The sequence below is a fragment of the Nerophis lumbriciformis genome, linkage group LG01 (genome assembly GCF_033978685.3).
Source record: "Nerophis lumbriciformis linkage group LG01, RoL_Nlum_v2.1, whole genome shotgun sequence".
NCBI classification, from domain to species: Eukaryota; Metazoa; Chordata; class Actinopteri; order Syngnathiformes; family Syngnathidae; genus Nerophis; species Nerophis lumbriciformis.
Genome location: NC_084548.2, coordinates 1005971 through 1018823, shown reverse-complemented (window position 1 = coordinate 1018823; position 12853 = coordinate 1005971). Strand labels below are relative to the sequence as shown.

At 41.7% G+C, this 12853-nt stretch overlaps 1 protein-coding gene across 2 annotated transcripts in view; it reads right to left on the bottom strand.

Moving 5' to 3' along the window:
* Nucleotides 1-12853, bottom strand: part of LOC133615250 (calcitonin gene-related peptide type 1 receptor-like) — an 83311-nt gene that overhangs the window by 18362 nt on the left and 52096 nt on the right. For both annotated transcript variants that reach the window (XM_061973716.2, XM_061973706.2), the window contains exons 5-6: nucleotides 7660-7767; nucleotides 7455-7567 (exon numbers count right to left, since the gene is read on the bottom strand). In XM_061973716.2, coding sequence (XP_061829700.2) covers nucleotides 7455-7567; nucleotides 7660-7767 — 221 coding nt within the window. The remainder of the gene's footprint in view (nucleotides 1-7454; nucleotides 7568-7659; nucleotides 7768-12853) is intronic.

The window sequence follows — 12853 nt, the reverse complement described above, 5'->3', positions numbered from 1 at the left end:
GTCTGTGAACAATTGAAACGTCCTGTGTGCTTTTTCCTCCTGTATAACAGGTTAGTTTTGGTGAATCAACTCACTGAATAATATCCATGTGATCTTTATAAGTTTAAGTACACATTCTGATGGTGGAGTCTAACTCTAAAGTGTTTGTGAGTTGTAGTTTGTATTTGTGAATGAATCCAGTGCACAGCTGCAGTAATCAATACAAAAAGGCGACGTGAGTGCGCAATGTTTACATAGGAACTTCTGATCCTAATTCAGACTCCCAAATTAGACCTCCCGTTTTCTTATTGATTTTATAATGTATATTTGTATAATGTGTGTGTTCTGAAATAGTGACAGAGAATAGAACAAGGATGGACAATTCAACCCTTAACTCAACAATGAGTAGATGAGTGTTGTCTGTGTATATGTGTAAATAAATGAACACTGAAATTCAAGTATGTATTTTATTTATTTATATATATATATATATATATATATATATATATATATATAATTCACTGAAAGTCAAGTATTTCTTATATATATATATATCTTAACCACGCCCCCAACCACGCCCCCCCGCCCCACCCCCTGACCACGCCCCCACCCCCCACCTCCCAAAATCGGAGGTCTCAAGGTTGGCAAGTATGACCTCCAGTCACCAGTCGATAAAGCTGCTCAAGTTGGCGGACGACACTACTCTCATCGGGCTCATCTCGGATGGCGATGAGACCGCCTACAGGAGAGAGGTGGACCGGCTGGCGTCCTGGTGCAGCCTCAACAACCTGGAGCTGAACGCCCAGAAAACAGTGGAGATGATCTTGGACTTCAGGAAAGTCACAGCCCCACCATCCCCCCTCACCCTGATTGACTCTCCCACCCCCTGTCTCCATTGTGGACTCCATCCGTTTCTTGGGCACCACCATCACCCAGGACCTCAAGTGGGAGCCGACCATCAGCTCCGTCATCAAGAAGGCCCAGCAGAGGATGTACTTCCTGCGGCAGCTGAGGAAACTGAAGGTGCCGACCGAGATGCTGGTGCAGTTCTACTCAGCCATCATCGAGTCCGTCCTCACCTCCGGCGCCACAGTCCGGGACAAGCATTGACTGCAGCGCATTGTACGTGCTGCTGAGAAGGTGATTGGCTGCAAGCTCCCATCCCTCCAGGACCTGTTCTCCTCCAAGACCAGGAGGCGTGGGGGTCGGATCACAGCTGACTCTTCTCACCCTGGACACAAACTATTCTCCCCTCTCCCCTCAGGCAGGAGACTACGGTCCATCCAGACCCACACCTCCCGCCACATGAACAGTTTTTTTCCCCTCAGCCATCAGGCACATGAACAAGAACAAGATCTGATAGCTCAGTTACAGCTCGTTATTCTATTCTGTGTTATATGTCTTTTATGTTGCACCATTGCACCAAGTAAAATTCCTAATTTGTGAACCCGTTCTCAAACAATGGCAATAAAAACTCTTCTGATCCCGATTCTGAAATGGGCAACAAGTTGTGTTAGTATCTTCTTTTAAATATTTTGGATTTTTAATTGATGACCACTTGAGTTTTAAGGAGCACATTCAGTATATTGTAAAAAAAGCGACTGGGATGAGAATCAGCACCTCCAAGTCCGCGTCCATGGTTCTCACCCGGAAAAGGGTGGAGTGCCATCTCCGGGTTGGGGAGGAGATTTTGCCCCAAGTGGAGGAGTTCAAGTACCTCGGAGTCTTGTTCACGAGTGGGGGAAGAGTGGATCGTGAGATCGACAGGCGGATCGGTGCGGCGTCTTCAGTAATGCGGACGCTGTATCGATCCGTTGTGGTGAAGAAGGAGCTGAGCCGGAAGGCAAAGCTCTCAATTTACCGGTCGATCTACGTTCCCATCCTCACCTATGGTCATGAGCTTTGGGTTATGACCGAAAGGACAAGATCACGGGTACAAGCGGCCGAAATGAGTTTCCTCCACCGGGTGGCGGGGCTCTCCCTTAGAGATAGGGTGAGAAGCTCTGCCATCCGGGAGGAGCTCAAAGTAAAGCCGCTGCTCCTCCACATCGAGAGGAGCCAGATGAGGTGGTTCGGGCATCTGGTCAGGATGCCACCCGAACGCCTCCCTAGGGAGGTGTTTAGGGCACGTCCGACCGGTAGGAGGCCGCGGGGAAGACCCAGGACACGTTGGGAAGACTATGTCTCCCGGCTGGCCTGGGAACGCCTCGGGGTCCCCCGGGAGGAGCTGGACGAAGTGGCTGGGGAGAGGGAAGTCTGGGCTTCCCTGCTTAGGCTGCTGCCCCCGCGACCCGACCTCGGATAAGCGGAAGAAGATGGATGGATGGATGGATGGTACACGACAAAGAAAATAGTTTTCGTCATCATTGTTCAAATATTGTAACGCCTGTCGAGATGCTTTGAGGACATGAATTCCATCCATCACTTTACTGAGCAAAACTCTTTATTGTCGGCCATAAACACATCACCAAAACATTAGTAAAAAAAATTATATCTAGCAAAAGTGGTCATTTTCTGCAATACAAACCAGACCAAAAGCAACTTTGTTATATCAACAGCAGCCGCTCGCTCTTTCTCACTTGCGCCAACACATGCACATATGGCACTTAGCCAGTGATGCGTTTACAGCCACACAAAAAGTCGGACAACTCCAACACCACACATAAAGTGTCATTCCAGGTGGTTACACTATGATTTACAAATCAAATGTGTGCTTATTCCAGTGTCATTTATTAGGAATCTTAATTTATAAATATTAATCATGAAATGCTGTTAGTATATTAAACAAATACTAATAAAAATCTATTTTTTACAAACAGGAAGTTGCAGGAATGTACACATGATCCCCTGCTTACATCTCATTGTGCAACATGTGAATGTCAGGTGTAGATCCACCCATGGCGTTTGTTTACATTGTGACGCCGGTGAGCTACCGTGTGTAGTGATGTTATGGTGAGTTTTTTCATGTATTCACTTTCATGCACTTATTTGCTATATTTATCTGCCACACGTGGAAGGCCAGTCCGTGAAAATAAGGCCGACATTAAACCGGTCCCTGGTGCAAAAAAGGTCGGGGACCCCCTGTGATGACCGCTTTAATGTCAATAGGGATAATCCACACATTTGCATTCAAACACATGCGAGGATAGGCCTCCAAGTTATTGTCACGTATACGTCTGCAGCAGTAACCACGTCACATGACTCAGTATCCAGTTCTCAAGCCAGTCCAAACTGCCTGTGATGGACCAGCCTGAACTTTGGCCGCAATTTTCTGTGCAGAGCTGCCAAAGAAATGTGCAACCTGTTAATATCAGACCCCCTCATCTACCACTAGTGCTGCGTACCGTAGCTTTTAAAGGTTTCTACGGTGCAAAGTGTACTTTCTGATGATGTTTCAACAGTACGGTTACATAACGTGTGCCAGCACTCAGTTTATGTGCGATATTTTCCTCATTTGTTGAGAAGATGTTTCTCTTTTAAAGTCACGCTCAAATAACGTAATGAGTTATTATTATCAAATTACCGTATTTGATAGATAAATAAATAAATAGATAAATTAATTAATTAATAAATACGATAGGTTTCTTAATTGTATTTCAATTTAGGAGGGGAGCTAGAGGACTTTCAATATTAGTTATTTATAAATGAATACGTTAATATGAACAGGTACCGTATTTTCCGCACTATAAGGCGCACCTAAAAACCACAAATTTTCTCAAAAGCTGACAGTGCGCCTTATAACCCGGTGCGCTTTATATATGGATTAATATTAAGATTCATTTTCATAAAGTTTCGGTCTCGCAACTACGGTAAACAGCCGCCATCTTTTTTCCCCGTAGAAGAGGAAGTGCTTCTTCTTCTACGCAAGCAACCGCCAAGGTAAGCACCCGCCCCCATAGAACAGGAAGCGCTTCTTCTTCTACTGTAAGCAACCACCCGCCCGCGTAGAAGAAGAAGAAGCGCGCGGATATTACCGTACGTTTCATTTCCTTTGTGTGTTTACATCTGTAAAGACCACAAAATGGCTCCTACTAAGCGACAGGTTTCCGGTTCATGAAAAGACGCAATCTCTCCATCCGCACACGGACTACTATTTCACAGCAACTGCCTAAAGACTTTCAAGAAAAGCTGGCTACTTTCCGTGCATATTGTAAAAACAAGATAGCTGAAAAAAAGATCCGGCCAGAGAACATTATCAACATGGACGAGGTTCCACTGACTTTTGATATTCCTGTGAACCGCACTGTGGATACAACGGGAGCACGTACGGTGAATATTCGCACCACAGGGAATGAGAAGTCATCCTTCACTGTGGTTCTAGCTTGCCATGCTAATGGCCAGAAACTTCCACCCATGGTGATATTCAAAAGGAAGACCTTGCCAAAAGAGACCTTTCCAGCCGGCGTCATCATAAAAGCTAACTCGAAGGGATGGATGAAGAAAAGATGAGCGAGTGGTTAAGGTAAGTTTACGCGAAGAGGTTGGGTGGCTTTTTTCACGCAGCTCCGTCCATGTTGATATACGACTCCATGCGCGCCCACATCACGCTGGTTTTTAATATATTATTAAAGTTTGACTGACCTATCTGACTGTTTTTTTGACATTCCTTTAGCGCAGTTAGATGCGGCTTATAACACGGGGCGTCTTATAGGTGGACAAAGTTTTGAAACATGCCGTTCATTGAAGGCGCGGCTTATAACCCAGGGCGCCTTATGGTGCGGAAAATACGGTATTTGGGTTTAAAATATTGTTTGCATACCAGTAATTATAGTCTGCAAATGATGTGTTGTTGTTGAGTGTTGGTGCTGTCTAGAGCTCGGCAAAGTAACCGTGTAATACTCTTCCATATCAGTAGGTGGCAGCAGGTAGCTAATTGCTTTGTAGATGTCGGAAACAGCGGGAGGCAGGGCGCAGGTAAAAAGGTGTCTAATGCTTTAACTAAAAATAGACAAAAGGTGAGTGCCCCTAAGAAAAGGCATTGAAGCTTAGGGAAGGCTATGCAGAATGAAACTAAAACTGAACTGGCTGCAAAGTAAACAAAAACAGAATGCTGGACGACAGCAAAGACTTACTGTGGAGCAAAGACGGCGTTCACAATGTACATCCCAACATGACATGACAATCAACAATGTCCCCACAAAGCAGGATAAAAACAACTGAAATTATTGTTGATTACTAAAACAAAGTAGATGCGGGAAATATCGCTCAAAGGAAGACGTGAAACTGCTACAGGAAAATACCAAAAAAAGAGAAAAAGCCACCAAAATATGAGCGCAGGACAAGAAGTAAAACACTACACACAGGAAAACAGCAAAAAAGTCCAAATAAGTCAGGGTGTGATGTGACAGGTGGTGACAGTACACCTACTTTGAGACAAGAGCTATATTGATGCATGCTTGGTTATGCTTTAAAGCAGGGGTCACCAACGCAGTGCCCGCGGGCACCAGGTCGCCCGTAAGGACCAGATGAGTCGCCCGCTGGCAAGTTCTAAAAATAGCTCAAATAGCAGCACTTACTTACTTTTAAATTGTATTTATTTACTAGCAAGCTGGTCTCGCTTTGCTCGACATTTTTAATTCTAAGAGACAAAACTCAAATAGAATTTGAAAATCCAAGAAAATATTTTAAAGACTTGGTCTTCACTTGTTTAAATAAATTCATTTATTTTTTTTACTTTGCTTCTTAATAAATACATTTTAATTTAATTCTTCATTTTAGCTTTTGTTTTTTCGACGAAGAATATTTGTGAAATATTTCTTCAAACTTATTATGATTAAAATTCAAAAAAATTATTATGGCAAAACTAGAAAATCTGTAGAATCATATATAAATCTTATTTCAAAGTCTTTTGAAAATCTAGAAGAAATAATGATTTGTCTTTGTTAGAAATATAGCTTGGTCCAATTTGTTATATATTCTAACAAAGTGCAGATTGGATTTTAACCTATTTAAAACATGTCATCAAAATTCTAAAAAGTAATCTTAATCAGGAAAAATTACTAATGATCCATAAATTATTTTTTTAATTTTTCAAAAAGATTCGAATTAGCTAGTTTTTCTCTTCTTTTTTTCGGTTGAATTTTTAATTTTAAAGAGTCGAAATTGAAGATAAACTATGTTTCAAAATGTAATTTTCATTTTTTTCGTGTTTTCTCCTCTTTTAAACCGTTCAATTAAGTGTTTTTTTCATCATTTATTCTCTACAAAAAACCTTCCATAAAAGATACATATAATTAATTATTAATAATAACATAGAGTTAAAGGTAAATTGAGCAAATTGGCTATTTCTGGCAATTTATTTAAGTGTGTATCAAACTGGTAGCCCTTCGCATTAATCAGTACCCAAGAAGTAGCTCTTGGTTTCAAAAAGGTTGGAGACCCCTGCTTTAAAGTCATATCCAACAATTGCGACAACGACTTTTTACTGTCAACTGAGTTTCCTTTTTTAATGATTTCTGCTGGTGGTGTGCCTCCGCATTTTTTCAATGCAAATAATGTGCCTTGGCTCAAAAAAGGTTGAAAAACACTGCTTTAATGTGTGCAGCAAGCTGTTGGAGATCTTGTATCAGTCTGTTGTGGCCAGTGCCCTGTACTTTGCAGTGGTTGGTTGGGGGAGCAGCACCAGCAAAAAGGACTTAAACCGGATCAACAAACTGATCCGGAAAACCCGGCCAAACTATTGGCTCGCAGTTGGAGGTTTGTGTCAGTGAGGGACAGGAGGACACTGGACAAACTGCTGGCCATCATGGACAATCCTGCCCACCCACTCCAGCAGACATTTGAGAGACAGCGGAGTTCATACTCCAACGGGCTCCTTCAGCTTGGTTCCCACAGTGTTGGATTCAAGAACTCCTTCATTCCGCACTCCATCCAGCTGTATAATCACTGGCCATACAGCAATAGATGATATCTGTCTATTACCTCACCGCTTCTATGTTAGCTACTTCTCTTTGTTTATAATGTCTATTTTCTGCAGGATCTATTCTCTATTCTATGCTGCAGTTCTTAAATATACTGTAATATTGTCCATGGTCATTGGGAGTTGTTATATATATATTTTTTTCTTTTAAAGTACCACTGATAGTCACACACACACTAGGTATGCTGAAATTACCCTCTGCATTTGACCCATCCCCTTGTTCCACCCACTGGGGGAATGAGGAGAGCAGTGAGCAGCAGCGGTGGCCGTGCTCGGCAATCATTTTGGTGATTTAACGCCTAATTCCAACCCTTGATGCTGAGTGCCAAGCAGGGAGGTAATGGGTCCCATTTTTATAGTCTTTGGTATGACTCGGCAGGGGTTTGAACTCACAACCTACCCATCTCAGGGCGGACACTCTTACCACATATTGTATATATTTTATAAAAATACAATATATTATAATAATATAATATATCAGTAAATATAATATGTAAATATTACATATGTTATATATAGCGTACAAGCCTGGATTGAATGCATGCGTTATTGTTACCTTGAGTTTGTCTTTGGTGTGGATGGAACACTGGGTGTAGTTGGACCACACTCGGTTGCTCTCCGGGTGGTGGAACCACCGGCCGTCAGCATTGCACACTTTGGTCACTTTTTCTGTAGGAAAAGATGTTATCATTTGTAATTGCGGGCAAATTCTGAGTGAATGCAACCATTCCAAGTTTTATTTCTGTGCGTTTAGGCCTAACCAGCTGGGTCAAAGTCGAGGAAGTATTCCGGGCACATCTGGATGACGGTGCCTGGTGCAGAGTCCCCCCAACACAACCAGCCGTCCCAGGTGCGGTTACAGTAACTACCTGCAGGGGGCGGTAGAGACAAGATATTTGTGTGACCCACATGAAGCACTAAAAGAAACAGAGTGTCTATTGACATGACTTTATTTTATATATTGACCATATTAATACCTATAAGGTCAACTGGAGAAACTAAGAAACAAAACAAAACAAATTAGCCTGCAGTTGTACGATCTTGAAATTAAAATGTCCCTGATGTGCTTATAATCAAAAATTTGGGTAAACTATTAGAAAAAAATTGCTTAAAAGCCACACCATGCATGATGCCACGTAAAAATCCAACCCACTTTATTTATATTGCATATTTCAAAAACTGATAAAAGGTTCACAAAGTGCTGCACAGAAGTTGAGACGTACATTGTAGGAGAGTCAGTAACATAAAACATTTGAACAAATAAATACATACAACACAATAAAATAGACTAACATCACACCAGTCTCATGCTGGTTTAAAAGCCAAAGAGTAAAAAATATGATTTAAGTCGTGATTTAAAACTCATTGAAGAATAGCAAGAGGGATATTGTTCCACCCGGCGGAGGAAACTCATTTGGGCCGCTTGTACCCGTGATCTTGTCCTTTCGGTCATAACCCAAAGCTCATGACCATAGGTGAGGATGGGAACGTAGATCGACCGGTAAATTGAGAGCTTTGCCTTCCGGCTCAGCTCCTTCTTCACCACAACGGATCGATACAGCGTCCGCATTACTGAAGACGCCGCACCGATCCGCCTGTCGATCTCACGATCCACTCTTCCCTCACTCGTGAACAAGACTCCGAGGTACTTGAACTCCTCCACTTGGGGCAAGATCTCCTCCCCAACCCGGAGATGGCACTCCACCCTTTTCCGGGCGAGAACCATGGACTCGGACTTGGAGGTGCTGATTCTCATCCCAGTCGCTTCACACTCGGCTGCGAACCGATCCAGTGAGAGCTGAAGATCCTGGCCAGATGAAGCCATCAGGACCACATCATCTGCAAAAAGCAGAGACCTAATCCTGCAGCCACCAAACCAGATCCCCTCAACGCCTTGACTGTGCCTAGAAATTCTGTCCATAAAAGTTCAGAACAGAATGGGTGACAAAGGGCAGCCTTGGCGGAGTCCAACCCTCACTGGAAACGTGTCCGACTTACTGCCGGCAATTCTGATGAGCGCGACCAGTCTGTGAACAATTGAAACGTCCTGTGTGCTTTTCCTCCTGTATAACAGGTTAGTTTTGGTGAATCAACTCACTGAATAATATCCATGTGATCTTTATAAGTTTAAGTACACATTCTGATGGTGGAGCCTAACTCTAAAGTGTTTGTGAGTTGTAGTTTGTATTTGTGAATGAATCCAATGCACAGCTGCAGTAATCAATACAAAAAGGCGACGTGAGTGCGCAATGTTTATTTAGGAACTTCTGATCCTAATTCAGACTCCCAAATTAGAGCTCCCGTTTTCTTATTGATTTTATAATGTATATTTGTATAATGTGTGTGTTCTGAAATAGTGACAGAGAATAGAACAAGGATGGACAATTCAACCCTTAACTCAATGAGTAGATGAGTGTTATGTGTGTGTATACGTGTAAATAAATGAACACTGAAATTCAAGTATTTCTTTATATATATATATATATATATATATATATATAAATATTTTATTACATATATATATATATAGATATATATATGTAATAATATATATATATATATATATATATATATATATGTATGTGTGGGAAAAAAATCACAAGACTATTTCATCTCTACAGGCCTGTTTCATGAGGGGGGGTTCCCTCAATCATCAGGAGATTTTAATGGGAGCATTCACATACCATGGATTATATAGGGCACAGAGTGGGTGGGTACAGGCTGGTGTAGGGGCGTGGTGATTGGCTCATGTGTTACCTAGGAGGTGTTTCCGTCTGTGGCGGCATGCTGTTACAATTTCGCTGCGCTTGTTGAGGGATGACAGGTCTGGACGGTATATAATAAACAGTTTCTTTTTCAAGCATAGGTTGCATCTTTTATTACCACTATTGTAAGGTGTGCTGGATGCAAGAATTTGCCATGTTATTGAATATTCAACATTATTGTCTTTGAGGTCCCAAATGTGTTTGCTGAGTTCTGTGGTATTCCGCAGGTTTTGGTTCCTGAAAGAAGCCTTGTGATTGTTCCATCTGGTTTTGAACTCTCCCTCGGTTAATCCTACATATGTGTCGGATGTGTTAATGTCCTTGCGTGTTACCTTAGATTGGTAGACAACTGATGTTTGTAAGCACCCCCCGTTGAGAGGGCAATCAGGTTTCTTTCGACAGTTGCAGCCTTTGTTGGTTTTGGAGTCGCTCTGTCCGGGGGCCGACGGCTCATTTGCAATTGTTTTGTTGTGGTTTGAGATCATTTGTCGTATATTGTTCATACAGCTGTAGCTCAACTACAGCTGTATGAACAACATTAAATTGAGCTACAGCTGTATGAACAACATTAAATTGAGCTACAGCTGTATGAACAATATACGACAAATTATCTCAAACCACAACAAAACAATTGCAAATGAGCCGTCGGCCCCCGGGCAGAGCGACTCCAAAACCAACAAAGGCTGCAACTGTCGAAAGAAACCTGATTGCCCTCTCAACGGGGGGTGCTTACAAACATCAGTTGTCTACCAATCTAAGGTAACACGCAAGGACATTAACACATCCGACACATATGTAGGATTAACCGAGGGAGAATTCAAAACCAGATGGAACAATCACAAGGCTTCTTTCAGGAACCAAAACCTGCGGAATACCACAGAACTCAGCAAACACATTTGGGACCTCAAAGACAATAATGTTGAATATTCAATAACATGGCAAATTCTTGCATCCAGCACACCTTACAATAGCGGTAATAAAAGATGCAACCTATGCTTGAAAGAGAAACTGTTTATTATTTACCGTCCAGACCTGTCATCCCTCAACAAGCGCAGCGAAATTGTAACAACATGCCGCCATAGACGGAAACACCTCCTAGGTAACACATGAGCCAATCACCACGCCCCTAGGCCAGCCTGTACCCACCCACTCTGTGCCCTATATAAACCATGGTATGTGAATGCTCCCATTAAAATCTCCTGATGATTGAGGGTACTCCCCCTCATGAAACAGGCCTGTAGAGATTAAATACTCTTGTGATTTTTTTCCCCACACATACATATATATATATATATATATATATATATATATATATAAATATTTTATTACATATATATATATATATATATATATATATATATATATATAAATATTTTATTACATATATATATATATATATATATATGTAATAAAAAAAAAAAAAAAATATATATATATATATATATATATATATATATATATGTATATATATATATATAGCTAGAATTCACTGAAAGTCAAGTATTTCTTATATATATATATATATATATATATATATATATATATATATATATATATATATATCGTAACCACGCCCCCTGCCCCACCCCCGACCACGCCCCCCACCCCCACCCCCACCCCCCACCTCCCGAAATCGGAGGTCTCAAGGTTGGCAAGTATGAGGGAAGGGGAGAGCCACACAGAGGCCACATTCATTCTTTGCAATGAGTTCTTTCTCACCTTCTTTTTTTTTTTTTTTTTAAATGAAAGTGTTAGCACTCACAACTTTGTTTGGCCCCACGGTGGATTATTCTGCAGTCACACTCCATAGGAAAAAAAAGCACAGTGACTCTTAGTTTCTGCACTTGATTGCGCGCATGGACTAGTTTGTTATGTGCAATGTTTGGCAGCACAATAAGCGTTTTTTTTGTTTGTGGAAAACCAAATCATATGAAAAGTAGGCCGTATCAAAACTGAGATTCCACTGTGTTTCTATTCCTATTACATCCTGTGGAAAAAAATTGCTTCATTACTTTTTATACGCGGTCTTTGTGGGCCTAAAATGTGTTTCTCACCCTCACAAAACTAATGATTCCATTGCTGCTACAAAATCACAAAAGGTAGCCGACTTCTCCCTTGTGAAACTCCCTGTCATATAAATTAACTACTCACCGTAGATTGCATTGTATGCATAAGCTGCATCAGCTGGGCCGCTCAAACGGGGCCAACAATGGACGGAAACCGGCGAGTAGCGGGTTATGCGGCGGCATGTTGGGAAGCGGGGCGCAAAATAACATTTCAAAGGCGGAGTGGAGGCGAGCAAGAGCAACAAGTAGTGCTGCGAGACAAAGGCAAAGTTTCCTTTCTTTCAGACGCACATCCTCTTTCACCGCGACGGACACAATATATTCTATTCAATTAGCAATAAACACAAAGGGCATCTGAGGTGAAATACAGACAACTTTAAGAATATGAGATAGTTCAGTACATGGTGTCCAAACTACGGCCCGCGGGTCAAGGTGGCCTGCCGGCGTCTTCAATTTGGCCCGTGAGACATCGCGTCAAATGACTTCCTCAAATACCAGCTGGTCACTTAATGTCACAAATTTGCTTCCATCTTGTAAACAATGTGAATAAATCAGGTCAATGACCCATGACAGTACTTTGATGTAATAGCACAGCATTTACATTTAATTAGGGATGTCCGATAATGGCTTTTTGCCAATATCCGATATGCCGATATTGTCCAACGCGTGGCGCAGTGGAAGAATGGCCGTGCGCGACCCGAGGGTCCCTGGTTCAATCCCCACCTAGTACCAACCTCGTCATGTCCGTTGTGTCCTTGAGCAAGACACTTCACCCTTGCTCCTGATGGGTGCTGGTTAGCGCCTTGCATGGCAGCTCCCTCCATCAGTGTGTGAATGTGTGTGTGAATGGGTAAATGTGGAAGTAGTGTCAAAGCGCTTTGAGTACTGTCGGAGGTAGATATTTACATACAGGTAAAAGCCAGTAAATTAGAATATTTTGAAAAACTTGATTTATTTCAGTAATTGCATTCAAAAGGTGTAACTTGTACATTATATTTATTCATTGCACACAGACTGATGCATTCAAATGTTTATTTCATTTAATTTTGATGATTTGAAGTGGCAACAAATGAAAATCCAAAATTCCGTGTGTCACAAAATTAGAATATTGCTTAAGGCTAATA